Here is a 27,334-nt window from a genome sequence, read left to right on the forward strand (position 1 = left end):
CGGAAGGAGCCCTGGACTTCCCCTTCGCTTGCCAGGAGCTGTCTCGGGTTTCCAGACGCGGTTTTCTCTGGGAACAGGATCAGGCCCCCGTCACTAGCTGTGGGAAGGCTCACGCACGCCGCGGGGGGGACGGGTCGTCACACGCACGCGGGATGCCTTTGTTCCACCGCGGCCCATGATGGCTGATTCCCAAAGGCACAAAGTGACCAATCTTTAGACTTATACACAAGGTCTACATATATATATATATATTTATATATATATGTACACACACACAATTACATACATATTTAAATATATATATATACATATATATATTTGGTTTTGGTTTTTCTCTTTTATCTTTTTTTGCTTTTCTCTTTCCCTCCTTTCCTTCCCTTTTAACCTAATGGTGTAGTCTCCTCTGAGGAGGGCTCTGGTATATGTTCTGGAGGCTCCTCTGTCTCCAAAGGGACTTCTGACTTCTCCTCTGTCAGTTTAGGCTCCTCAGGGGCTTGAGATCCCTCCAGCTCTTGACTCTGAGCCTGGCTGTTCATCTTCTCTTCTGCTTCAATTTCCTCCGAGGTGGGAATGGAGTTCTTCTTTGGACGGCCTTTGGGCTTTGTTGGAGCTTCCTGTCCACCCTTCAGCACCTGGAGCAAAGAGAGGAACTGTCAGGACCAACCTGAACTCCGCTGCCGTGAGACATCCTTTAGAGAAGGATGAAACTCAGCTTTGACCTCCAAGTTAATCCATGACTTGGTCACCATTTCAGCCTCACAGAAACGTCCTGCATTCATGGAGTGAGCTCACCCATTTTCTCACGTAAATAAAGTGAAATGCAAACATTATCAGCAAGGACACCCAGAGATCTGGAGGTCTCTAAGTCAGTTCCTACAGGAGGCCCAAAAGCAACCGAGGCACACGGTCCTCAACACTACAGACAGACAGGATTGTATGCAGAATTCAGTTCCTTTCCTGGGTGATTGCTTTATTCAAAGCCCGAGTAAGAACAGCCGTAAATCTTAGCCAGGATTTCCTCCGACTGCCTTTCCTCCAGCCTCTTTGCCTTCTGAAATAGCCTTTTGGTTTTTGGGTTGTTTTTTTTTTTTGGTAACACCTGTATTAAAAATGCATGAGACCCCCCCCCCCCCTCATCTGAGTAAAAGGCGTGAGTCAGCAAGACAGGTCTGTTCTGATGTTTAATTCCCTCTCCCTTCACACCATCACTGCAGCGACAAGACACTTCCATCCAAAGATCTGTATCCAAGCTAACCCCAAATTTGTTTTACGTGGCAGTAACTTCTGCAGCTGTGACACACATTCAAAGACAGGGTCTAGAACTGCATCTCCTCTCCCGGATCAGAGCACATAAACATCTCCACTGTAGAATGTCACAGTACCATGGTTCCCACCAGGATTTATTGGACAGTTGTCCTTTCTGAAAGCATTTTAACTGGAAAAGGGCCATGAAGCTGAGAATAAGCGAAAGAGGTGAAAGGAAAATATGAAAAGCAAGAATTAATGATATTAGCTCTCAAAACTGCATTGGTTTCCATGGAGCAATACAACCTTTTTTGTCTATGCACATAACCAATCCCACAAGCCTTAAGATCCCAGGAATGCCAAAAATGCAGAGGGAGATATTTTGGTTCTCCCCTCTGTTCTGTTCCCATTACTTTCACCCCTTTGCTTTGTATTCTGCCTATGGCCCCCTCTAGCCCACCACGTATGCCGCAGTATGAATTTTAAAAAAAGGGTTATGTCTGTACAAAAAGTGACCAAGAATAAAACAAAACTTGGTATAAATAGACACCGACACTACGCTCAGCTTCCAAATCTGTTCTTTTGAAATCAGTTTTTAAGGACCATGGAGAAACGGTAACGAACCACTTACCATTTTCTTCCACTTCATCCTGCGGTTCTGGTACCACGTCTTCACCTGGAGCTGTGTCAGCCCCAACGACTGGGCTAAGTCAAGCCTGGGAGGCAAAACAGACGTTGAAATGAGTTTACAGAGCACATGAGCAGCTCAGATGACAAGTGCAGCCAATCCAACGCTGTAAGAGCGTACAACAGTGGGACCACCAGAAAAGACGGCAGTAAAGGTCAGACAAAAGCGGTAAATACTGTGAATTTAGGATGTAAAAACAGATGCTCTTATGAAAGAAGCAAGAATACTTAGGAGTTTGCAGGCTACCTTTTCTCCTCTACGACCGCTGGACAAACGAGCAAGCCTAGAAGTCGCAGAAGTTTGCCTGCCCTCTTTGAAACACAAGCCTGCTGTACTCCAACTGCTGACACTCCTCGCTTGTATATGGAGCAGGGAGCTACTGTACACCCCGTCCCTGAAAAACAGGTCTATGGTGTCTGAAGCAAACACGTAAGGACCAAGACACCCAGCATCAGCCTGCCTTTGAAAGTGCTGCTCTTTGTATCGTATTTCTTCTTCACTACCTACATAATGGGGATAATAATACTTTCTCATTTCTCATGGAGTATTAGTACATCTAAATCTATTAATTTCTTATGCATTCTGCTATTATAGGCAATTTAGGCTTATAAATTCGTCTATTATTTGCGTGTTTAGCTTAAGGGTATATGTGGCAGACAGCCCATAATCCCGATTCATCCTCCACAAATCTCCAACCTATGCAAGTTCATCTGAAACCATTCATTATTTCTATATTAAAACCCTGGATATGAAGCAAACACAGCTCAGAGTAACTCTTTATCCTTCCCCACAGGTGACAGCACCATGCATCTGGCAGTTTTGTAATGGAGTTGCACAACAGACGGAGTTGGAAATCCTCAACGACGCTGGGCAAGTGCCCCACGGAGTCACGCAAGTCCTGCAGGTAGGACAGCTCAAACTCAGAGTCACATTCCAAGGTGTTCTGGATGGTGTGAGGTTTTTTTGGCAAATATTTCCCTGTCTTTGGATGGGGAAACACAGTTGTCAAGGCCAAGTTTTCCATAATAAAACTTTTGTTTCAGCTGGGCTCCTAGGGCAGACTCACTCTTGTATTTAAACACTGATGTACCCACCACCAGCTCTCTGTGCTCAGACTCACTCATGGATTCGTGCCTTTTCCCCACTTTGGATTCACTCTAGACCTACTGCCTTGGTTTTCCTGCTGCCTATGCCACTACATGACGTCTGAAAGACACCCCATTGACTTAAAGACACGCTTACTGTTATTTGAAGTGCAGAATCTAGCAGTGGCATTACCCTGTTGTGCTGCACTCCCTTACTACTGATAAACCAGGTGCTCCAGTTGCCCTCCCAGCAGTACAATCTGGCGTCCAGGCCAAGAGCTGCGGGAGCCAGCGCAGATCACAATCCACTCCCTTGCCATCACGTTTCCAGCCATGAGTTGACAGAGAGAAACACTGCTTGACTAACTCTTCTTGCCTTAGTGCACGTCTTACCACACTTTGATTACCTGCAACCAGTTGCCATCTCTTGCCACACATGTTAGTGTAACCAGCATTGCCTGGAAACCCGAGGAAACAAACAGAGGGGAAGTGCTACACGGACAGGAATTGCTCACCAGCCTCAAACACGTACAAAACCAAGGAACAGTCATATGATAAAATTAATTAACAGCCTCGAGTGCTTCACCAGCCGTGTCAACCACCCGGTTGTGCGAAGCTGCGAGGAGTCAGTACAGGTGCATTAGGAACTCTGAAACTGTATGAGACAGCCTGGCCATGCCCACGGAATTTGGTGAGGCTGTGATCCTTGGCTTTGGTGACAGGCAGTACAAGCAGTGGATGCGGATCTTCCAAACCGATTTAAATATTGGGATGCTGCCATCTGTGGAGTTCAAGGTCTGGTGTACCTTTCAAACCCTCTCTAGGTTTACAAACTTCACAGGAATTGCACAGGTCTTTTCCCCCATAATTTAAATTCACAGAGTAGGATTCAAAGCCTTTAAAAAAGCTAAAGCCTTTGTTTGGTTTGTCCATTTGGTACCAAGTATTCCCCAAGAACTTGCCTTTTCCTTCACAAAGACAAGGTACTTGCCTGTGCCTTCACAAGGGTAAGGTAGCCTTCAACTCTGCGCAGCCCTGGCTTTGTTTTCCAAGTGGATGGACAGGCCACCACCTTCTCATTTAAGTGCTGCCCAAGTTTACAAGATGAAAGCTAGTTCAGCAGCCAGCTGAAGCTACAGCCAACCTCTCAGCTGCCATGGAGACACAGCCAACCACCACCAGATCCCAGGAGGAGACAGGTTCCACCTTTTTTTTTCCAAGTGTGCAGCAGGAGCAGGAAAGGCAGAGACCCTTCTGCTCCGTACCTTGCCTATCTCTGAACCTGGATGTCTGCTAGCAAACACATATATCCCCATGTGGCACTTTCACTGAAATAATCTATTCGTGTCACCTCTGATCCCAGGAAAAGTTAGCCTTGGAGTTGATTCTGGTCACCTGCCCACGTCCTTGGCCAATGGTAGAGGCATCTCTGTGGAGCCAGAAGGCAGCACACTACAGCCAGGGAGCGTTCAGTAAGGGAACAGCTCAGGAGGGCTAAAGCAGCCCTTTTGCTCATTCTTTTTCCCCAGTGTACAAGACAGACCTACCTGTCAGGGGTAGAGAGATACTTCTGCTTCTGGAATTTCTTCTCCAAGCCCATCAGCTGGAGCTCTGTGAAGATGGTCCTACTCCGGCGCGGCTTTTTTAACCGAGGTGTGGGCTGCTCTGCCTCCGACTCGCTGCTGGCATGGGTCTCACTGGCAGGCGTCTCTGAGCTCGCAGTCCCCGAGGAGGTCTGGGCTGGCAGCACGCGGGAGCTGGTGGCAGCTGGAACGAGGTGAGGGACCACGGAGGGCTGCCTGGTGATGACGGAGATGAGAGGATACGCCCTCAGAGAAGGGGACCCTGGCAGGGAAGGAAACAGAGGCGGATAAAGGCCAGTTCAGCGGCAACACAGTTAAGAAATGGGAGCACTGGAAAGAGCAGGGAGAGAGCAATCCCTTTCCTGGCTCTACCATTCACTTGTTAAGCAAGTCAATTCCCCTCTCTGGACCTGCTCCTTCTCCCAAATTGCGTGTGTGTAGTTTTCCTTGGGCTGAGAGTGTGGATGTGCATTTCCCCAGCACGGGGAAAGGGGGGCCTGAGTTTCAAATGCCTTTTCTCTTTTTTTTCGGAGCTATTATAACACATACTGTTGAAGTCATCTGTCTAATTACCCCTAGAGATTAAACTCAGCAGATGATGAAATCTGTCCTCATTCATGCTTCTCTACGGACACTGGGACAGGGTTCACTTGAGATAATTACCTGATCTCCCTTGACAGACAATGGAGTTCGAGACACAATTCATCTCAACCTCTAGTAGGTAACAGAGTCAAGTGAATCACACTTTCATCCCCCGATGTCTATACTGACCCCGTTGACTACACAGGCAGATGAGGATGAATAGATCGGAAGCCGAGTTCTTCACCAACTCTTAACTCTACATCTTACACCAACCGGTTGCTACCAGCCCCAAAAAACAAACCGGCAGTTCTGCTCCAAGCCTTTCAGGCCAGGGCCAGTCTGGGATGACAAATCTAAATGTTCCCAAACACTGGAGGAAGCTCTGATTCACATCAGACCTTCCGAATTTACAGCTATAGACAGATTTCTGCTCAGCCTTAGCCCCAGGAAATCAAGTGTTCCTTTAAAATTCGGGCAGGGAAATAGGGCCACTTATGGAAAACATACATCCACTGCAAGAGGACACTCCATACAGCTTTGGAAGCAACCTGCACAGTCTTGGGCAAGTCACTTTCTTGCTCTGTACCTCAGTTTACCTCATTTGCCAAATGGAAACAGTCCTCCTTACCTACTTCACTGGTGGTAAAACATGGATTGAAGCTTAATGTACATAAAGTATTCCGAGATCTTTCGATAAAAACGGTACTGTGCAAAGGAACATATTACACCAGCAGGCCTGATTGTGAAATTCTTAATATGAATCACCACTAATGAAAATAATGATCAGCACATCTCAACGAGTCTATTTTGGTGAGTAACTTGTCACAGTGGAAGAAAGGAGTTGCCAAGCTGGCCTGCTGATGACCTGTATTCCTCACCCTCCTCCCCCGAGTGAAGGGCTGTGATCACATAAATGAGGTCCCAGGTGAGCTGCAGCCCACAGGGTACAGCAAAGGATCGCACAGCATGTTGACCATCACTTTTCCCCACAACCGCTGCCAAGTTGTGCAAAATCCAGCCACTTACAAAGCAAGCTTGGAAAAGTACTGCCAAAACACCGTAAATCCCAACAGACTGGGATTTAAGCAAGACTGCGACTACAGACTGTGGGTTAGGCAGACCGGGACTTAAGCCTTGCTTTCTCCTCCACATCTCCGCAACACTAAAAATCAAATTATTTCCGTTAAATTTAAATTATTCCACTTACACCACCAAGGAAGTACTTGAGAGGTGAGATCAGAACTGCCAAGCCAACCTTTAGCTTGGGTAAAGCATTATCTACCTTTTCCTTCTGTGGATTTTTTTTCAGCTGAAGACCGTGCTGATCTACAGCATCACCGAGTAACCTTGTGGAAATTCTGCCTTGATTTACAACCTCGGTGGCTGTTCAAAGACCATAAATTAGGATGGAGCACGTAGTCCTTTGCTTTACACTACCAATTCTGCCCTCGCTGATATTTATGCACCCAGTGACACCAGCCAGCTGTACAGAAGGTAAACCAGATCCTGCTCCCATAGTCTATATCCTCCTTGCCAGTACTGACTACGGTTAGTTTCTGCCATTGCGGGATGGCAAAAGCAATGCTGACCCACCAACGGATCAAACGGCTTCCTCCGTTTCAGCCAAATTTGCTGAAAAGAATCAGCCCCTCTTCCCTTCTTGAAGGGCACCTCCATTGCAAGAGTCCTGTGCAGAAACCTTGAAACCACTTCCACCGTAAGAGATGTTCCAGGGCGAGTGATGGGGTGTGTTGATGGTCTTTTCATGTGGCAGCAGTCCTGGGATTTAGCCCTTCTGCACTACTGCTGTTCTGCATTAGTGCTTTTGTTCACAGAAGCTCTAAGAGAAGAGACTTCACGGATCCCAGTTCCAACCTGCTCTGAATAAGGAGACTGAAAACTGATGCCCTAGCTTACGCACCATGAAGGAGTGGGATCAGTCTTATCATATACCCTTAACCCGCTGTTAGGGGGTCCTGGTTCAAACCTTCCCATCATAGAGCTCCTGCTCCCCTGCAGGTTCATGCTCTGAGCCTTATCTCATAGCCTGAAACCCCACTCCTGTCCTTGCACATGGGTGGCTTTTGGCACCAGATCACTGGCTAATTGATACTTTTACCCTTGAACCCCTGTATATTTCCAGCAGGGCTCTCCATAAACCACAAGATTACTAAGGAGTAATAAATCACCAGAGCTCAGAAACCCCTGCAAGGCTCCAAGTGACTGAAACCTCTGGACAAAAGCATTTTTACAAGGAACCCTCTTCAAGGGAGGTCAGCGAAAGGTACTTGATATCAGAGCAATCAGGGATATTTGCTTTCCCGTATGGCATGGTAGCAGCATGTAGGACTGCTTGGAGTTGGGGGAGGCTAGCTACAATGGCTCCAGAGCTTAAGATCTGCCTCCATCAAACAGGAGAAAGTCTCTTCAGGCTATTTTTCTAATAATCAGGAATCAAAAAACCCTGCTCTCCTCCTTCCAAGATCAGCAGCGATAACTCGGCTATTTTTGCAGGGTAAAACAGTGCTTGGTTATTAGAGGAGCAGATGACATCAGAGTTGTTCACGTCTACGTTTCCAAGTGCCGAGCACCTGAATGAGGGGATACGTTTTCCAAAATGTTCAGCAGCCAGCAGCTGCGACCTGGCCAAATGCTCAGAAAAGCTCAGCACATGCTTATTTTTGGTGCCCACGTCAGGACACTTATTTACTCACGGCACTTCTGAAACCGCTGTTCTACTTCTGGGCAAGTAGTGGTTTGCAACTGCTGAGTTGCTCTGAGCTCCAGGTGGCGAATAGATTTGCGAGGCTGTTGACACCAAGTGTCTTATATTTGTTTATCATTTGTGCTCATAAGAGAAGCCTTTGCTTATGGTTTGACACCAACAGTTGCGACAGTGCTTTTAGAAACCACTGTAAATAATGAAAGCATCTGCTGATGCCCAGCCGTATACAAGACTTCTCAGCTTTCTGCCCTCAGGCTGATGAGGACACAGGATGGTTAGGGCATAGAGTAAGGGCAGCATTCAGAGAAAGACCTGGGGTTCAAGGCTTTGGGTATTTTCTGGGGCAAAAATTGCTGCCCAGAAAGGGGGCAATGCTTCAGCAGCCAACTCTCTTTGCAGACAGAGTAAACCAGAAGTAGTTAGCCTCTACATTGCACCAGCTAGCTCCTAGATCACGAAGAAAAAAGCATAAGTTCAGTGTCCTGTTCTGGATCTAGTTATCCCGAAGTTCAAAGGTAGCTGAAGTTGAGCCAGTCCATTGTCTCTAGGTACGCTGTTAACACGACTCCCCTCAAAGCATCTATACAGTTCTTACCCGGATAAAGCCTTGGCTTCCAAACACTATGAAATCTGAGGCTAGATCTATATTTCACATCCCCCAGAGTTCAAAGGTATTTCTAGACTGACACGGTATTGTAAGAATGGAATAATTTCTTAATCTTCAACAAATTAAAAGCTGGCAAGCAGCTCTTGTCTGCTTAGCACTGTTGTGACATGCTCTGTCTCCCAAAATGGGAAGGAATGGAAATGAAGCGCTCCTCCTCTCCGTACCTGCCTTGCAGAACCGTTTCAGCTGAACGCGTACTTTCCTGCCTTGCTGTCCGAGTGCCTTTTCCAATCCGGACCCACTGGTCTTTTGCACTTGAAAACCAAAAAGTAGCCCACGTAAGCCAGAAAAGGAGGAATTAGTTTGCTACCCTAGCAACACACCTCAAGTGTTTTATTGTTTCCACCTAAAACAATCAACAGGCAGCACGGGCCAATGGTGAAGCCACCAGTGGTTTAGGACTCGGGAGGTTTCAACGCTCTTCATAGGGACAGTGGTTTTATGCAAAAAGTCCTAGTTTTATCTATTAGAAGAGTCTTAATCGCCCCAAAGTTTAGGGTAGTCTCTGGCTCATTTTGCTGCTGAATGCTTCTCAAATACTCGGGAAGTGCTGGCATAATCCACACTTCATACCACGCACAACTGAGGGAGTGGTGCTTGAGCAACAGAAGTTTTCCTGCAGTTATTTTTTAAGCATTTGAATAGCCTCAATTTCAAGCAGCAATAAAGCTCTTATTTCTGTCCATCTCCATAAAGCTAACATCTGGCCACTCAGTTGCTAAAACTAACCAAGAGCTAAAAATAAAAAGGACATTGGATCTGCAGAGTGTTTTCTAAGGATCCGAAAACATTTTGCTTTGCTATTTAAATCACACCATGTTGGCAGCTGCCTTGCACAATGCACTGACCACACCGACGAGTTGGCTTACTCTAGCCACCCAAGTCTAGTAGAACCCTGGACTCCCATTTCCTAATTCCATGTGAAATATTCGTCCTAGAAATGTATCATGATCTAACATACCTAAAGATATGGGTTTTTCCTCACTTGTTTTGCTTTTCAGCAGTAACACCAAGAAGAAGGACAGAGAATTCACCCCATTTTCTCCAGAAGGTTTCAGTCAGGAATGTCCATTTTTACTAGCCAAAACAAGCCGATATCCCAGGTGTAAATCTGCAGTGTGTCAGCCTTTTAACTCCTCCTTAGCCCAGGTGTGAACACACGGGGTGAGGCAGCAAAGGCTCAGCCCTCACCCTGCTGGCTCCACGAGCAGGAATTTGGAACACTTGCTTTTCATCAGATCAACCTAAAGTCATTTCTACTCCTCTGCTGGGACATTTCTATTAAACTTCTTCGATATGATGCGGAAGGTACACCACCACTACACCAGATCACCTTGCAAAGGTTTTAATTAAAAATAAATACTTCAAACAAATTTTTTCCTTTCTTTCTCCCCTTCCCCCTCCTCCCTGGCTCACTTTCAACCCCAGCAGACACAGACTAGAGGGAAGAGAAAAGGGAAAGCACTAATTAATTGCACTGTTTGACTGCCGGCAATGGCAGAACAGTTTTCCTCCTAGGCAAACTCAGCTAATTCTGTTTTGGAAAGAAAGAAAAAGGAAGGAAAGATTTATGGATCAGCTCCTCTTGGCAGGTCAGCCCTGCTCGGAGGCAGAATGAAATCTCACTCAGAATGGGCTGCAGTGAAAGGTAAATAATAAAAGAAAATGAACTTACGACTCAGGAAAGTCTATAAATCTGCCGTCTCCAGAGTGTCAAAACAAAAGGGAATCAAGGAGTTGAGTTCATTTAGGAAGGAGCTTCATTTTGCTGAAGGAGCAGGCAGTCTACTGAAAAGCAGCAAGCCCCAAGTGAAGGTAAAAAGAAGCAAGACGACGTTGAGAACAAGTTGAACCATACACTGATTAGCAGGGAGGGTGTAACATCTAATTTTTCCACCACAGAGCCCCAAAAGCTGAGATTTGCCAGCCATGCCATTCCCACGGATCTTGGCTGGACTTTACCACCAGAACCAGAGCTGAGCATGGACCTGGTACAATCCAGAACCTCAACATGGCCCAGGTGCCCACTGGTTAAACACAACAGCCAAATACCCACTGTGTACCCCAGGACACAGGATGTCCTCTCAGGTCAGCGTGGGCTCGTTTGCCTCGTGGTTGCTTGAGCTTGCCAAAGGCTGGCCAGGGACCTCACGTGACTCATGTAAGGGCTGTGCTCCTCCTGCTTAGCATGCACCACATGGACCTGTAGCATCTCTCTTGTCCATCAGAAACCCCACTGAGGGTAGCAAAGCAATTCTTGCTTTCAGGTTAGGTCTTACCCTATCTATTTTTGCTGGCATTGGATTTAAGCCTTCTCTGCTCCCTCTGTACCAGGCTCAGGCTCTGAGCAGTCCCCGGACACAAGGGCCTCTTCCTGCATGTCCTTGCCTCTCCTTTGCTGCCCCTCAGCACCCCAAGCACTGGCAAACGTGGGATCAGCGTCTCCCCGGGCATTGCTGCCTGTCTTTCCTGGAGAGGTGACTTTCTCTCACCTGGCAGGGCTTGTCTCAGCCTACATCCAGCGTTTTGTCCTTGCATAGCCATGCTGTTGGCTCTCTTCCTGAGTGCATAGGTCATGAAAGCAATCACTTAAGCCACTGTGTAAGGAAAAAACCCTGCACTCATCTACTCTTATTGTTTTCCTTAAGCTCCACTTTATGATCATTAACTATTAGGAGGCAGCTTGCATCAGGTTCTTCCCGAGATCAATGCTGTGCTCCACCCAGCACCCTGATAAGGATGTAAAGGCAAAAGGAACGACAACAGCAACGGGCCGTGCATACACCAGGCAAATTCGTTTCCCCTTAGGAACAAGCGCTTAGGAGAGGGTCGAAGGGTCCCCCAGCCTCCTTGCAAATAGCCCAAGACCCAGCCCTTTCCTAGATGCCCCCTGCCCACTGGAGCACTGTCATTTACAAACACTTGAATCCCAAGTTAGAAAAACGACCTGGGTGATGTTTACGCTATGCAGCATGGTGCTGCGCACAGATCCCTCAGCTATCACTAGAACGAGAAGCAGCACGGCCATGCCAGGGTATGATTGCACCTGAGCTAATTATGGTCTGAAGAGAGGTGGGCTAATTAGGTTGTGAACACTGTGTCGACAGCTTGACAGTTTCCAAGACTTGAGTTGGTCTATTTGCACGGTGCAGCCCTTGCAACGTGTTGACACAGATGGTTTTTCAGAGCTAGCCGCCCCTCTTGTGTCCTCTCTAATGGGCTGAAAGTCCAGGCAGAGCCACAAAACCTTCCTGAAGCTGTCCCCCGCACAAGTCAACTGAGCCTCAAGCCCAGAAGGGGAACCTAAGTATGGACCTAAATGCTTTCAGCATCTCTGTCAAACAAAGCTTGGCCAGAGAGGTGGTGACAGATAGTTTGCCAGGAATCTGTCATATCAACCAGTTCAGACACCAGTTCTCTGCTCATTCTTTCCAGTCCTACTGTAAGACAACCCTACAGAGCCTACCTCTCTTTGAATACTGAAATAGCTGGGAAATCTGCATGCAATCCTCAGACCCTTTAAAAGTGGCCTATCTCGACACTATAATCAGATCTTTCTGTGGCTATTACGTATCAAATAGCAATTCTAGAACTGGAAATGCTTGAGAAAGCTCTTTATTGCCATTCCTAGTCTCCAGCATCTCGGCACCGAAGAGCTCAGTCACTTCACTGGGTTAGCACTGTTTTGGGAGAGGAGATTTGTCTTTATTTTTGTTGTTTCTTTTTCTACTAGCTCTCCTTTTCTTTGGTTACATGTGGAAACCAGTTGTAGCTAAGCAAGAGCCAAAGTCTCTGCACATGAGCAGAGGTGAAGGGCACTTCTGGGACATCTTGAAAGCTTCCAAAAATAGTCCCAAGACTCAGCCCAATTGCACAGAGCCAAAATTTCCATGGGAATCGTAAGTGTCACAGAGGCTACAGGAAAGCAGAGCAGTCAACCCTGGAAATCAACTCTGAAATCTAAGTGCAGAGCTGGAGCACGAAGAGACACTGGTGGTGCTCCAAAACAGCATGCAGCCAAGTTCCTTGGAGTAAAGTCTAACTGCTCCTCAATCAAAGATTGCAGGTACAGTTCACACCACATTCTGCTTCCACTTCAATTCAATGAACGCTATTAGCCTGACAAGGACCATAAGTCTTGTGAAAATGAAACCCAACTCAGCTCCACAGCAGAAAGTCTGTTTGGTAGCAAATGGCTTCTCTGCTCCGTGGAAGAATCCAGACCCAACTGATGTCCATGACAAAATGCCCATCAGCTTCAGCGGAGCCGGGATTTCACCTGTGTGCGTCCACAGGAGGAATACTGAAAAGAAATTAAAATTAGCGCAGCTAAAATGATCCTTTTTGGGGGCATTCTGGCTGAAGACCAGTTCTTCAGGAGTCTTACACCTTCTGTGACGAGCCAAGTGTAAGTGGCAGAAAAAAGCGGCACCTTATCAAATGGTATTTTTTGACAACAGCCTCTTAGGTGGGGGAAAATCAGGGCTCATCCAGGGGTCCTATTTTACCTTCCCTGGGCACATTAGAGAACAATCGCTTTTCTCTTCAATCACATTTTTTTGAGGGAGTGGGTTTTCAGCTAAGTCAGTTGCAAACAAAAACGCTGATGTCTGTAAATGTTAACTTTTATAATAATGAATATAACATATTGCAGCTAAAAGGTGCTCTTCCTCCAAGCATCTCGCATCATGCAACTACCTGTCCAGCTACCCAGGGGCGAAGGGAGCTGGACACAAGCTTCAGGTCCTTTTCCCCAAGCTGTGGGGCACCTAGAGCTGTGGTTGAGTTTGGCCCAATTTCAAAGCCACAAGTGAAATTTCCTCAGCGCTTGGAGCTGCAAGATCCAGGTTTTGTTTCAAGCCTGTCCCCATTAGCAATTTATCAACGTAATGTTTCAGTATAACTTCTACATAATAACAGCAATTAATAAGTTTGAATGCATCTGAGGCATGCATGCCGGAGGCCTTTACAAAAACTCACCAGAAAGATAATTAATCCTTACTTAATAATGACATTTGATATTTATATTGTGCTTTTTTACATGTTTACATGTTCAATTGGCCTTGAACAAATGACGAGCCCGAGAGCCTCCCTGAATGAGAACTTGTCTCGCTCCCTGCTGCCACAGGCAGATGTATAATACCCTGCCTTGGACAGGACTGGATGTGGGGCAATCATCTGTCTTAAAAATGAAAACTCACCTACAGCATCAGTGTCTCCACGGATGCCAGATCCCTGAAGGACGGCACCAGGGTTCTTCTGGCAGGGTTGGCAATAACCATTCTAACAAGCTGGCTTTCTTCGAGGGCCATACTGGTGAGGGAGGAGACAGGAATGCATGTTGAGCCTGGAGCCCAAAGACTGGGCTGTGCTGCTCTCCTGGGGCTGGTCGCTCCGCCACGGTTAGCACAGCACAGCAATGCTCATCTGCTGAGTTCCTTCTCAATCGCCGGGAAGATATAGGCATGTATCATCCCGGTGCTATAGGTTGTTCTCCTTGCACACAGCAGCCTTTCTTCTAGGCTGTCTGTCAGACAGGGGAGTGTGCCAGGACTGTGTCAGATCCTCAGTGAAGAAGAAAATTTATACATAAAGAAGATTTTTTTTTTTTTAAAAAAAAAAAGAAGCATCTAAAGAACCTATTTGGCCAGCACTCAAGAAATCCTTTGTAGCAAATGTAATAAGCACCCCGGCTTAATCAGTGGAGAATGAATCGGAAGAACATGAACCACAGTTCTATTTGTAATTATTCTGCTCCATGTCTTCAAACGGCAACCTGCCTTTTGGAAGGGAGCCCCTCTTGACTCAAATCCACACTCTTCAGGCAAACTGAGCATGGCTCAGAGAGGTCCTGCTCTTTGACTGAGGCTACAGAAAAGTGATTCTGTCTGGGACTCCTTATCTTTAGCAGATGATTCCTTTAAGTCCTACTCAGTGGGAAAGGAGGTGCTCTGAACCCAGGCAGATCTGTCCTAATATCTCCTATTAGGACATAAGGGCCCAAGGCCATCGTGACTGGAAACGGCTCCAAATGGACAGTGGGTTTGGACAGAAACCTCCATTCCAGGCTCTTACTGTTTAGACTCTGAGGGAGTTTTAAGACCAGGCCACATTAGTCCCAGAGAAATAAACATGAGCATAAATAAACATCTCCATAAATGACAGCACTCAGACGGCGCAGGAACGTTACTGGGAAACAAGCCACCAGCTCATTTACCATATCTGTATCGAGGGACACTGGCTCCATTAAGTCAACTTCAATTTGAAGCTCTTTCTTTTGAACTATGTCATGCTAAATACTTCAGCCAAGCATTTCCTCCATTACCAAGGACAAGACTCAACTCTAGAGCTCATCACCCGTTGGACCCAGATTTAGCAAGCAAAACAGCCAAAAGATGACAGAATCAAATAGCTAGAAGGAATGGATTTACAGGCACGCTTTGGTCTTGTCTATCGGGGGTGAAGGAAAAACACTGCACCAAGATGACACTACTCTCTGGGTGTCTAAGCTTAAGTTACGACAAGTTTCTGTCTTTACAGATGACAGTCAGATGACTAGACATCTTGGGACACTGGGGAGAAACGCAGAAGGCCAAATCCAATCCTCTGTCCAGATGGTGTCACCGGTCAAGGAGCAAGATTCGGACTTAGGTTGAGAAACAGATCATCTGAGCTGAGAGGGTACAGTTTAATGGAAGGATAAGTCACATTTTGTTCTTTATACTGCTCCCTAAGTATCTCTTACTGGCCACCGTCCAAGACACGAGTCTATATGGACTTTGGACTGACACATTATGACCATTCTTATATCCTTACACATTTGATAAATCTGCCTTCTCTCAGGATTTCACAGATTCTGTCCAAGTTCAAACGCATAATGCCATGCATGCATAAATCAATCAGTCCTTTACTTCCTGCTCTGTTAATTATTATCACAACATCCATAAGCAAACACTAGCCTTGGACAGCTGACTAGCTGTGCACACAAAAGCACTCTTCAGGTTTCTCAAGCCCACCCTTGTGTGAGCTCCAGCAAAAAGCCTGCCATAAATATCACTACCTCTTCCTGCTTTGAGCCTCTCAAACACTCTGGTGAGTGACACATGGGAAGAGAGAGAGTTCAATTGTTTCTCAACACCAGACCGTGTAAATTTTGCCTGATGGAACTTTTGGAAACTGCTTTTTTTCTCTCCTCAGGAGAATAGTAGATCAGTGTTTAATACACACAGACCCCGCGCTCTTTTCCTCCCCACTGAACTGAAAGGGGGACTTCAGCGAGTACTAGTGTTAACCTGAAAGAAACCTGTCGCACCTTGGCAAAGCCTGTGCCTCTTACAGCTGTGGTTTACCATCTCAAGGGTCGCTTTATTAATAATCTTGCCCCCACCAGGACACGCTTAGCAGAGAGGCTGGTCTCTCTGAGCCGCATATATCGTTCTTTGATCTTGCATCTGCCCTAACAGAGAGAAAAACTCATCTCTGCTTCCTCTATGGACAAAAATAAACTCTGTGGACGATTTGGCTGAACAGCTGCACAAACAATGCAATTTAGAAAGATGCAAATGATACACGAGCAGGTTTTGTTCACAGCCTGTCTATCCTTTGTGTTTGCCAATTAGATCAGCAATCTTAACCCAGCTCTTGTGGCTGGGGTAAGGAGGAGAAACATACACAGTGAATAAAGCTAAGCGGGATGCACATCACGGTATTATTCCAGAAAGCTGAAACCCTATTATCAGCATCTAGAGCACCCTGGAACAAGGATTTCCTCCAAACCTGATCTTTTTGGCCGAATAAGCTGACAAAGACTGTGTCACAGCTTGCACCGGCACAGGGCATGGCTATTTTTATTCCCTCCACATAAAGTAACAGCACACCCATGTCACCCCATGGATTGAATCTTAACCTAAACAGAATGAATCAAGGACAACTAAGCTTTCACTTTTTGGATAGGGAAGAAAAATACAGCTGAATTCCCAGTTTACAGAAACCTTTCATTGCAAACCATTCTGCAACACTGCTAAAAAAATCAGTGCTGGTGGCTTCGTTCCCAAAGCAGCTTCCTTGACTTCAGGACCGTCCACATTATATGAAGCTGGTCATGAGCTGAAGATGTTGTAAGAACCCTCAGTCGTACGGCTTCCTCGCTGCCTCTACCTGCAACTGTGACTATCCAGTACGGACACGGGGAGGTGGGATGCTCCCGTCGGTTACACCTCCCGTCTCCAGGCAAGCTGATATTCCACTCACTTCAACATCTGTACTTAATTAGCCTGCCCTGTGGCTCAGAAGCGAGGGAGGATGAGGAGAGCTGCATTCACTACTACAGACATCATGGAAAGAGCATGTCAGACTGCAGCATTACACATGTCATTTCACTGCAGAGTACAGCCGGCGCATGAAAACACAAGCAGAGCAGACAAGGCAGCTACTAGGTCAGTCTGTAGCAAGGAAACAGAGGTAAGCAACAAGCAGAATAGCCAGTCACTCGGCGGAGAAGGACCTAGAGGACTCCGAACAACAGCTCAGTCCACCCGACACCAGGGTGTACCAACCGCACCAGATCTTCAGCCTGTACAAACTTGCATAGCCCCCACCATCAAAACCAGTCTGATTCATAGCAGCTGAGACCCAGCCTATTCACTTCAGGGTGGGTGGTATCGTGGGGCTTTTTTTCAGCCGAAGCACAGAACGAGTTTCGCTCCTGTTGAGATTCATCTAGTCTCAAAAAGCAAGCTGAAAAATGTCTCAAGGACGGGCAGTCTCGAAATGGACACACCCAGAATCAGTAATTCCATGAGAAAAATGTCAGCCTTGGAGTTGTAAAGCACTTTGGAGGCATGAAACAGCTTACATGTCAGAAAAGCGATGACAAGGTTTTCCCAGCTACCAGGCTGCCCGTACCACAGCACTGGAAGAAAGATGAGCCAGAAATTCCAGTTGGTGAGCTCTAGCTGTCCCAATCTCCTAAGAATATGAGCCCTCACTCATGTCATCAGTGTGTTGAGTTTTTTTTCTGTTCTGATAGGAAGTCAGCCAAGGAGACACTATTTTCACATCCCCAGACAAATACAGATTAGACTTTGGGTGGAGATAGGCCCTAATTAATCATAAGGGATTGAATTAGGTTTCTACAGTGCTCAAATTCTGCTAGCTTTAATTGGGAATTAATGCCATGACGGACATAGATGGTAGAAGGACACCTGATTCCGACAGCTTCAATCTAGAACTACAAACAAGCCCCTAGAAATGCTCTGATTTACGGATCCAGATGGGAGACCCCTCCTCACCCTAAAGTTTGGAGGGCTTTGAGTCAAAGCTTTGGTTATCACCCATCTCTGGTTTTCATCAGCACATCTATTTACCTCGGATTCTCCTACAGCACCTGCCACTGAGGAATGCAGCATCGCCGTGTTCCACAGGTACGTCTGTGACTTGATCATCTCATTTAAATACCAATCATAAAAGTCAATAGGCAAAAAACAATGCAGCCCTTTCTTCCCCCAGCACGTGTGTGGGTGTACAGTTCCCGCTAGCATTATGAACAACTCCAGGCTGATGGGAATATTGTGTCATTCCCACCGAATTTATTTACTCTCACCTGCCCCATAAAGGACCAAAAGAACAAAGTCCTGTTCACTTTGATGCAGGTTTTGGGGAAAGAGGACGTTAGGCATAGTGTTTCCAACCCTGCCACTGCCTTAATGTTCCACCTCAGCCAAGTCCCTGAATCTCACTGGACTTCTGTTTTCCCCACGTGCGAAATGAGGACGATAATACCTACCACACAAGGTGGTTGTATGGTCTGGAAAGTACTCAAACGGAAGCCCCAAGGGGAGGTAGAGGTGTTATTATCTCACATTAATGGATTGCATGAGCACCGCATTGAGATCTCTCTTTGGTGTCATATGATTACGAAATTCCTTAGTGTGCCATTAATATATATGGTAATATTGAAGCAATGCAGGTATCCAGCAGTGTTTCCACAGGAACTCCTCCGACAACAGGCATATGTGCAGCACATAGTTTTTCAAACCAAACTAACTTTTTTCAGCTTCCCCCCGCCCCCCTCCCCCCAACTTCTTCTAAACCATGAAAGACATTCTGCCAAAGACGAGCCGTGGCTGCCTAATTTTACATGACGGTGATCTACCTAAGTCCGCAGGGAATATTTTCTGTATTTCCCAAATATCACCATTACCAGACTCTTATGTGGCCCTCCCGCGATGAAACTCAGCTTAGATTTGTTATTTTCATGCTCTCCCTGCAGACAGCATGACAGACTCTTTACATTGCCCGTGTTTTCATTAAGCTTCCAGGCCCACCTGGAAGGTTATTAGATAATCCGTCCAGAGAGCTTAGGCAATTATTGACATTTACTGCTAAATGATGAAAAGCAATCAACGCTACCAATCCATCAAGCTGAATTGGTTTCCTTTGCTCAGCAATGGTGTAATAGTTATGAGGGAGCTTTTAAATTCTGAGAGCTAAATGAGCCTTTAAATTTATGTTTGGTGAACCACATACGAAGAAGCGTTTCCATTCCAACATTTAAAAAAAAAAAAATCCTACTCATCTTTTTCTCTCCCGAAGTACCGACGCCAGTATCGATGCCATGCCTACAGCTGTCTCTGTTCCCACCCCGGAAGATCTGCTGGGAAGCCAGATCCAAGGTCTTTCAGTTTACGTAAAGCTTTAGAAATACTTGCTTGGGCACTGCAACCAATTTCACTGTCTTGAAATAGATTTTCTCCAATTAATTCCAGAGTGCTTTTTTAAGTCTTTTTCCTCCTTCCTCTATTAAGTCATTCTATAGAAACTAAAATCTTCAAGTTAGATGGATGCAATGTCGAATGCACACAGATATAGATGTTTAGTTGGGTTAATAAAAAGATGACTTCTCTTCTGTGCCTAGCCTGCGTGTTCAGACCACCACAAAAACTCCACCACAACCTCCTTTACACATACAAAATGACGCAGTGGAGGCGGGGGGGAAGTGCAACTGAAACTAAAGCAAAATCAGAAATTTATAGTCTAATACAAGAATTAGCTCAAAATAACTAAAGATTTCAAACTATTTTAGTCTTTTATTAAAAATAAATAATTAAAACGAAGACAGACTGAGTTTCAGGCATTTAAATAACTCGCCCCTTCCGAATTTATTAAGTTTTAGACTGACAACACATTCCTACTCCTTTCCAACTTGGGGGGAACAAAACAAGAATCTCTACAGAAAAAGAAAAATCTCACATAGGAAAAAAAATTCTCCACGTAGGTTATCTTCGCACACATTACAAAGAGGAAAATAAAAAGGCATCGTTTTAATTATTTTCTCCTCTTTGTGGGTCACCTTTCATTAAATTGTTGAGAAGAAAACATACTCCCACCAAGACATTAACATCTCATTTCCAGCACTGCTTGGGTGAGGAGACCAAATAAAAATAAATGGCTTCAACAATAAGACACATCATCCGTCGTCAGCGTGTAAAACACAGTCATTAATCACAGAAGCAACCTACTTATTACGGGTATTCAAGCACTGGCAATACAAACGCTTATAAAACAGGGGCTCCTTTCATAATTCCCTGCCCTTGTCTCTCAATAGTTTAGAGGATTAACCCTTTTACAACGAGGGATGGGCAAACTGGTTTTGCCTAATTCCAAACTAACTTGACGTCATGGGTTCGAAAGTTCGACTCAAACATTACCAGATGCAGCTTGTGCTGAGAGAAGACAGAGGGAAAGAGCTCAAGGGGAGAAAGAGGAAGGAAGACAGGTAAAGAGCAAATTGAAAAACCCAGCAGGGCATGGCCAGAATGAAAAAAAGTCCAGTAGAGGGTCAAAGGGTGGAGAAAAATTGCTAATGAATGAGTTGAAACCCCTACAAAGTAATAAACGCAGCTTTTTCTTAACACTTATCTTAATGTGATTTGTGGGGAAGTCTCTTCCCTCCTACAGACTTCTCTCTGGTGGGAAAAAAAAAATACAGATTTTATTTGTACTTAATTAATCCTCGTGAAAAGCACCGTTAATGCCCACTGACCACGTTACTTTGGGCTTCTCTTGCATTTCTTCGCAAAGGATTTTACAACACTTCGCACAAGTGTGTAACGAACTGCCTTTTTCCTTGAACTAATGGGAAAGATGAGGCACGCGGCGAGCATCTACCTGGCTCCACATCATACAGCGAGTCAAGGACAAAGCCAAGGAGAGATGGCCAAGCCCCCGAGAGTCCACTGCAAAGTTCTCAGCTAGTCCACGGGCTCTGTAAAATCACAAACTCCATTCAGTTATCCCCGTTCCCGACAGCGGCACGTCCCAAGCTGCCAACTAAATGAATGCTCAGCAGAAAATGTTTGTGCATTTGCAGTCTGATGCAATTTCTTTTCTTCTTCTACACACCCAAAACTTCTGTTGACTTCAAGGAGTAAATAAGAAGTGGGGACAGGGGAGAAATCAAGAAGTACTGCGAAAAGCAGTATTTGGACATGATCTGCAGCATGCAAAGGGTTAAATCAGACTGTAAAATACATAAGCCTCACTATTTACTGACCGTTGTGAAAAGTGAGACATCTGAATGAAGAAAATTCTTGTGGAGAAAAAACTAGATGAGGTATGTATTTGAATTTTCTTACAACGTGCAAACCGGCCCCAGTTTAACCAGAGGCAGTAACTTTTCAAACACTTAAATTAACTTTGTCATCAACTGGACAAACATTTCCAACGTCTGTATCAATTACTGGAGGCAAACGACCCATGATCAGCTTTGGGGAAAACAAACATTTTGAGAAGACAAATTAGACAAGTCCACCACATTTTAAGCCACACTAAAGATACGCGCCAGGTACTGGAAAAGAACACTTAAGTTTCTTTTGGATGGGTTTTTCAGGTGATTAACAAAGCAGCAATAGGCAGCAGCAGGTATTGCATTATATCTTTCTTCATAAGTAAGAAATACTCAGTGAATACCTTGTAGGCACGACTGGTTTCAGGGTAGAGTGGACTATGTCCTAGCAAATCGTCAGCAAAAGTTCAAATCACAGCAGAGGTAGTCAGAAATTCAGCACCAGCTCTCCTTCCTAAGAAATACCTTCTTAAGAATTCCCCTAAAGGAAATGTTTTGCTTCATCTGAAGTTGCCATCAAGGCACCGTGATGAATGAAAGCATTTTCGGTATCCTTCACTGTCCAAAAGGATTTTCGATCCTGTAATTTACTACAGGAAAGCACCATTTTTATTTTGCAGGCGTATACTCAGAGACAGAGAAACACAATCTGCAGGTAAAAACATCACTGGTTTTGCTTGCTGAAAGGTAGTACCAAAGCTAAGATCGCTGCTGAGTTAATTCGAGTCAAACAAATCACACCTAGGCTCTACGACGCAGTCAGTGTCTGTGAATAGATAACCGTAACGCTCAGCTTTTAAATAGCTCTCAAGTGATTTTAAAGCATTTTGACAAGTCGTAACATGACTAATTGTGCCAATATTAAGAAGGAAGAAATAAGGCATGGATCACAGAAATCAGTTTTTTCAAACTTATAAAAGCCATAGGTCGTCAACTAGAGTCACCAAGTTATCTGAACTGTTTTCGTGGTAGTGTCTTTGTGCACCGACGGGGAAGAAAGCCGGCAGTGTTTTTTCCTAAGTTGAGTACGTGCCACAGAAACCCTACATCAATGTTGAGCACGGCTGTATCCCTTTTTCCCGATTAATATTGCCGGATGGGTATCACTTTTACGCTTCTCTGAAGGACAGAAATGTCTATTTCGTAGTTGCAAGCTCTTCAGAAAGTGTTAGTGGAAGCTATTAATTGATCCTGCTATTAATAGAAATGCATGCAAAACAGAAAAGGGGAAAAAAAAAAAGGCGAAACAACCGTGAAAACTAGGACAGCGCAAAAGAAAAGGAAATAATTTGCCGAGCTGAGTTTGCCAGTCTAAAAACAAAGCCCATTTAGGCAGCTAAACAGCTCTGAAGACACTCCAACACTCCTGTGCTAGCTGGGCATGCCGTCAAACCGATCTTTTTCATTTCCACCCACGTCCCAGCTTCTGCCCTTTCACTGCAAACGCCCAGCACCTCCATCCACCACAAAGACCTTTCACAGAGCCAGACCGACGTCGCGTCCGTAGTTCAAACGAGGATCAGGCCTATCTTTCATTTTAAACACAGCTGCTTACGAAGACAGACAACAAACCAGTCCCATTTCAAACCCTGCAGAGGTCCTTTCAGCGCCTGGCATGGACTGGAAGATCATCTGTCTGTGAGGACGAATTTAGTTCTCTCAGGGAGAGAAGAATGACCCCAGTTAACAGCTATTCCCTGTGGTATACACAGCTCACCAGGTCCCAAGGTTTTGATGGACCTTTAGGGGTGGCACTGGGGATGCGGCGCTAAAACCTCCTGAGACAGCCTACCCCGTCAGACAAACGCAGGCCAGGAAACCTTATACCTGCCAACTTTGAGCTGCTCCAAACAGCGGGAGATGCCTTCGCCCTGCTGGAAAAGGGACCGTGAGGAGCAATCCTGACGACAGAATGAAAAGGATCAATCCTGAATTTACAAAAAACCACATATATATCTATATATATACATAGAAGTGGTCTTAAAGCAGGCTTGTGAATCACAATTTAAAAGATAATCTCCCTGGTTTTCTGAAAACACCACCATATGTTGTTAAACTTGAATATATTTATAAATCCACCTTTTTATCATGTAGGGTACCCCTTTTTAAATAACATTTTGGATGCTGTGCTTCGTGCAGCTGAGACAAAGATGAATATCCATAACCATCACAGTTTTGAGACCAGCTCATGCACAAGTTTCAGTAGTTTATGAGCTGATACTTACACAAGTAAGCACTCTAAATCCTGACAATTAGATGAAACAACACCGGCACTTCTACCATCTCTTTTCAGCAATCTTTGCTGTCTCCTCTCATGCAATCACTAGCCAGCCAGTCTCTGGTGGACAGAAATACATCTACAGTATCGCTTGCTGTGACATCTCTTCACAACAGACAGGTGCTGCAGGGGTTAGGCACCAGCCTAAGAGGTCCCTGTCTCCCGGCCGCAAGAAAAAGGGTTTCATTAGAGCTGTACAAATAAAACCCTCTCAGTCTGGGGTTTCAGAAATGCTTTTGTTTTAATGTAATTTAAGTGCTAAACTACCTTATAATAACGTGCTTCTAAATGTTTACAGTTAAGGCATAATTGAGTTTGACTCATTTTGGCCCCGATCCAACTACGATTTAATTGACTTCAGTGGGAGTTGGATTGGGCTCTAAGTAATTTTAACTAAAATAATCCATCAATTGCTCCTCACCCACTTCATCAAACTCCTTCCCAGCATTTATGATTGCTCTGTAATTTATTGCAACAAGGTGAAATCAACCCTTCTAACTTTTGGCACGGCTTCCTGTCCCTCAGTGGAGAATTTTACTACTACCCAGCAACCTAAACCAAATCTGCTTAAGGAAAGCGAAAGAGCCCAAGGAAGAGCAGGCAGCAGAGACGCAAACCCCCTAGTACTGTCCTCTGCTGTTACGGAAAATTTCAAATATCAGCTCCTCCACTATTTAGTCACCGCAGGAACAAAATGAACTGTTAGCAAAGCTGTCAAGAGGAGGTTTTGAACACAACAGACAGAAGGGTGAAGCGAAATGTATTCACAAACTCACGCAAATGTTTTGTGGCCAAAAAAAAAACCAACCAACCCCATTTGCTTCAGACTTCTCACCATTCTGTTGTATCAACGATTACGTTACTCGTTTCTATTTCAGGGGGACTTTTCATATTCCTCCTCTTTGAGCCACATGAATTCATGTAAGCCAGAGCACTAGGCCCTCCTAAAGACGTCTAAGGTCATGCAATTATACGTACGTGATCGGCACGACACGCAAGCAGATACTTTTCGTAAGAAAGTACCACCCCTGCTAATTCTGCTTCAAAGATGGCAGGTTCATCTGTCATAGAATACCCAATTTGAGTAACCACAAAATAACACACACATTTCCCTGTCCTGTAAAAGAAAAGGAGATGCTTTTATTACGGCTTCAACCCTTCCGTGCTTTCACAACTGTGTTTTGGTTTTCAGCGCATAAACGTAGGCAGCTGTACACTAGGTGTGGCAATAGTACCTGCACACTTGAAGCTACAGGGACCTGTCTGTGCTTCAACAATCGTTCTGAAGATGTCTATTAAAACTTAATTCGGATGAAATCGAATTCCTGTGAGGTGAAATCCTAGCTAAAAAAAAAAGAAAAAAAAGAAAAAAAAAGAATTTGCATCAGGAGGAAAACTAGCCATTAACTACCCTGTAACTTGCAAGATAATCGCTAGTAGAAATATCCAAAACCAAATGGTGAGCCCAGTGTTTAAAGATGACTTGATGACTACGTTGCAAAGTCTCGGATTTTGAAGAAAATCCACAAAATGAGCAGCAAGAGTATCCGAGTTACAGGGCAAATACAAAAGCTTCCAATTCAAATCCTTCTCTGCATGAGTAGTCCTGTTGAAGTTAGCTAACTAACTACATGAATAAAAACCACTGGCATGTTAAAGAATTTACAAGATAAGACCTGAATACGCACATCCAAACACATTTTAAGGTCATTGTAAGGTTGTTGCTCTGAATCTCACAGGAAAAAAAGAGCCTATGTATTCGCAAATTTTCTGTCATCACATTTTCAAAGGGAATTTTATTTTTGTTGTATAGGAAGTTCTGGAAAACTCTTTTTCTCCTTCCTTCAAAAAAAAGTGTGATTTTTCTACAGAAAAATGAAAAAACAAAGCAGAGATTTTGTCTGGGAGCTGTTAAGGGTAATGTTCTTTCAGGTTTTGTGTTTTAGATAGAGCTCAAATATTCTGGAAATAAATACTGCCAAAACCTTAGTTTTACAAAAATCTTGTACAAGGAAAAGACTGTGTTTTCCCACTCATCATGTATGCCATGACATTCTTCTAGAAAATGTCGTCTTGTTTCTACTGAAAGTACTTTCTTCTTACTGACCTATATATATATTTATCCTCTACAAAAGTGTCAACGATGAAGAGGTATGTACACACCAGTCACAAAAAAAATAATTAATTTGGGGGTGGTGTCTGTGGGGTTTTGTCTGTTTGTTTTGGTTTTTTTAATAAGGAAGAGATGCTGGACTGCCTTTCTACGTGGCAGACTTCAGAGGCAGATTTACACAGACAACTAACTGGTACTGACCCCGAGAACACTACCACCCTCATGGATTCTCATCAGGTCGCTAAGAGCAGAATCAAACCTTCAGCATCCTCACGGTGCATGTTCTACCAGCATCACCCAGACCCCCCCCAGACTCGTCTCCTCTGGGGGCCAGTATACCTTCAGAGGGCACGTGAGAAGCAGCAAGTATGCAACTTCATTTGCAACACCAGGATGTGCTAACCGCAGTCGGAAGAGGTTTGAACACCAGTGCGGAGGTCCATGTTCAGGAAGATGGAGGGTTTTTTGGGAAAATGCTGCTCTTCACCCTTCCCTTCCGTCACTTAAGCGGGTCTCAGTGCCGAGTACCTGAACACCTGTCCGAAATATCAGCAAATGGTAACTTGGTCTTCCGAGCTGTGTTCTGGCCAAGAGAAATGAGGGAAAAGATGCCAAGAATCAGTCAAAACAAAAAGTTACACGAGAGGAAAATATTAAGTATTTACTGTGTTAGCCAGGTTCTAGCCCCAAATCTCTATGTATTTTTAAATATGTCATTAAAATGTAGCTTTAGGAATTTCATATCCCTCAACAAGGACTAAAATCCTCTCAGCTAGGTTCTCCCAGAGTGCCAGGAACACAAGAAATAGATAACCCATGGAAGATGGGGCACGGGGAGCGATCCACCTCCATTATTTCCCCGGATGGTAATATTAATGTGACCTCACAATTTATTGCCGCTATCAGACACGCCACGGAAACTCTTCGAGCAGAGCGAGAAACGTGAGCAATGCAAAAAGGGGACACTTTCCTCTACAAAGGTGTAGAGTGGACGCTGTCGTGCCCATCAGCAGGAGGCAGAACTTGGTCTGTCTCATCTCAGCGATGCAACTCTGTGCTCCACTCCCCGCCGAGTCAAAGCGTACGTAGGACATCTACTGCTCAGCTCCCTTTAGCTTGTTCTGGTGATCCTGTTCTGCCACAGACTTTGTCTTGACCACAAATACAGCCGAGCTCACAAACCAGGTCCTACACTTTCCAAGGAACTATTATTTCCTAGCAAATGAAGCTCACGTTACCGTGTTCTGGCTTCTGCAGTCCAGCTGGAGCAATTCTTAAATAGAACTGACTGAAAACGTTCAGTTGTAACTTCCTTTCATCAAAAAAGAAAAAGACAATTTCACAATACAGAAAGTAACTTCATTGCTTTGCCAAATGTCTCATATAAAAAAGGAAAGCGTTAGAAAGATTCGTTCCAGCCTTTAGAAGATACGTTTTCAGTATTTATTCCAGATCAAGTACTTTCTGTGATCCAATTTCCACGCCCACCCCCCACTTTTAACTTGCCAAAATAAATCTAAAACGTTTTGCTTCACTCTGAACTGAAAAAGACAACTGATTGGTATTTCTTCTATCTACCAACAAACCAAAACATCCATTTTTCTGACTACTCCTAGTATTTTCACTTTACACCGAGGCACGCAAGCGACTTAAAAGCGGATCCATGCGCCGATCAACACACCGCCATGTGATCACGATACTGCGAGCTGTCCTTCACTGGAAAACAAGTGTAACGCTCAACAC

At 44.9% G+C, this 27,334-nt stretch overlaps 1 protein-coding gene across 1 annotated transcript in view; it reads right to left on the reverse strand.

Moving 5' to 3' along the window:
• Positions 1 to 380: 380 nt before the first annotated feature.
• BARX2 (BARX homeobox 2) overlaps positions 381 to 27,334 on the reverse strand; it is a 34,486-nt gene continuing 7,532 nt past the window's right edge. The window contains exons 2-4 of the mRNA XM_086476884.1: positions 4,566 to 4,863; positions 1,877 to 1,961; positions 381 to 632 (exon numbers count right to left, since the gene is read on the reverse strand). Coding sequence (XP_086333010.1) covers positions 381 to 632; positions 1,877 to 1,961; positions 4,566 to 4,863 — 635 coding nt within the window. The remainder of the gene's footprint in view (positions 633 to 1,876; positions 1,962 to 4,565; positions 4,864 to 27,334) is intronic.

The sequence above is a fragment of the Leptosomus discolor genome, chromosome 22, assembly GCF_034619465.1.
Source record: "Leptosomus discolor isolate bLepDis1 chromosome 22, bLepDis1.hap2, whole genome shotgun sequence".
In the NCBI taxonomy this organism is placed as follows: Eukaryota; Metazoa; Chordata; class Aves; order Leptosomiformes; family Leptosomidae; genus Leptosomus; species Leptosomus discolor.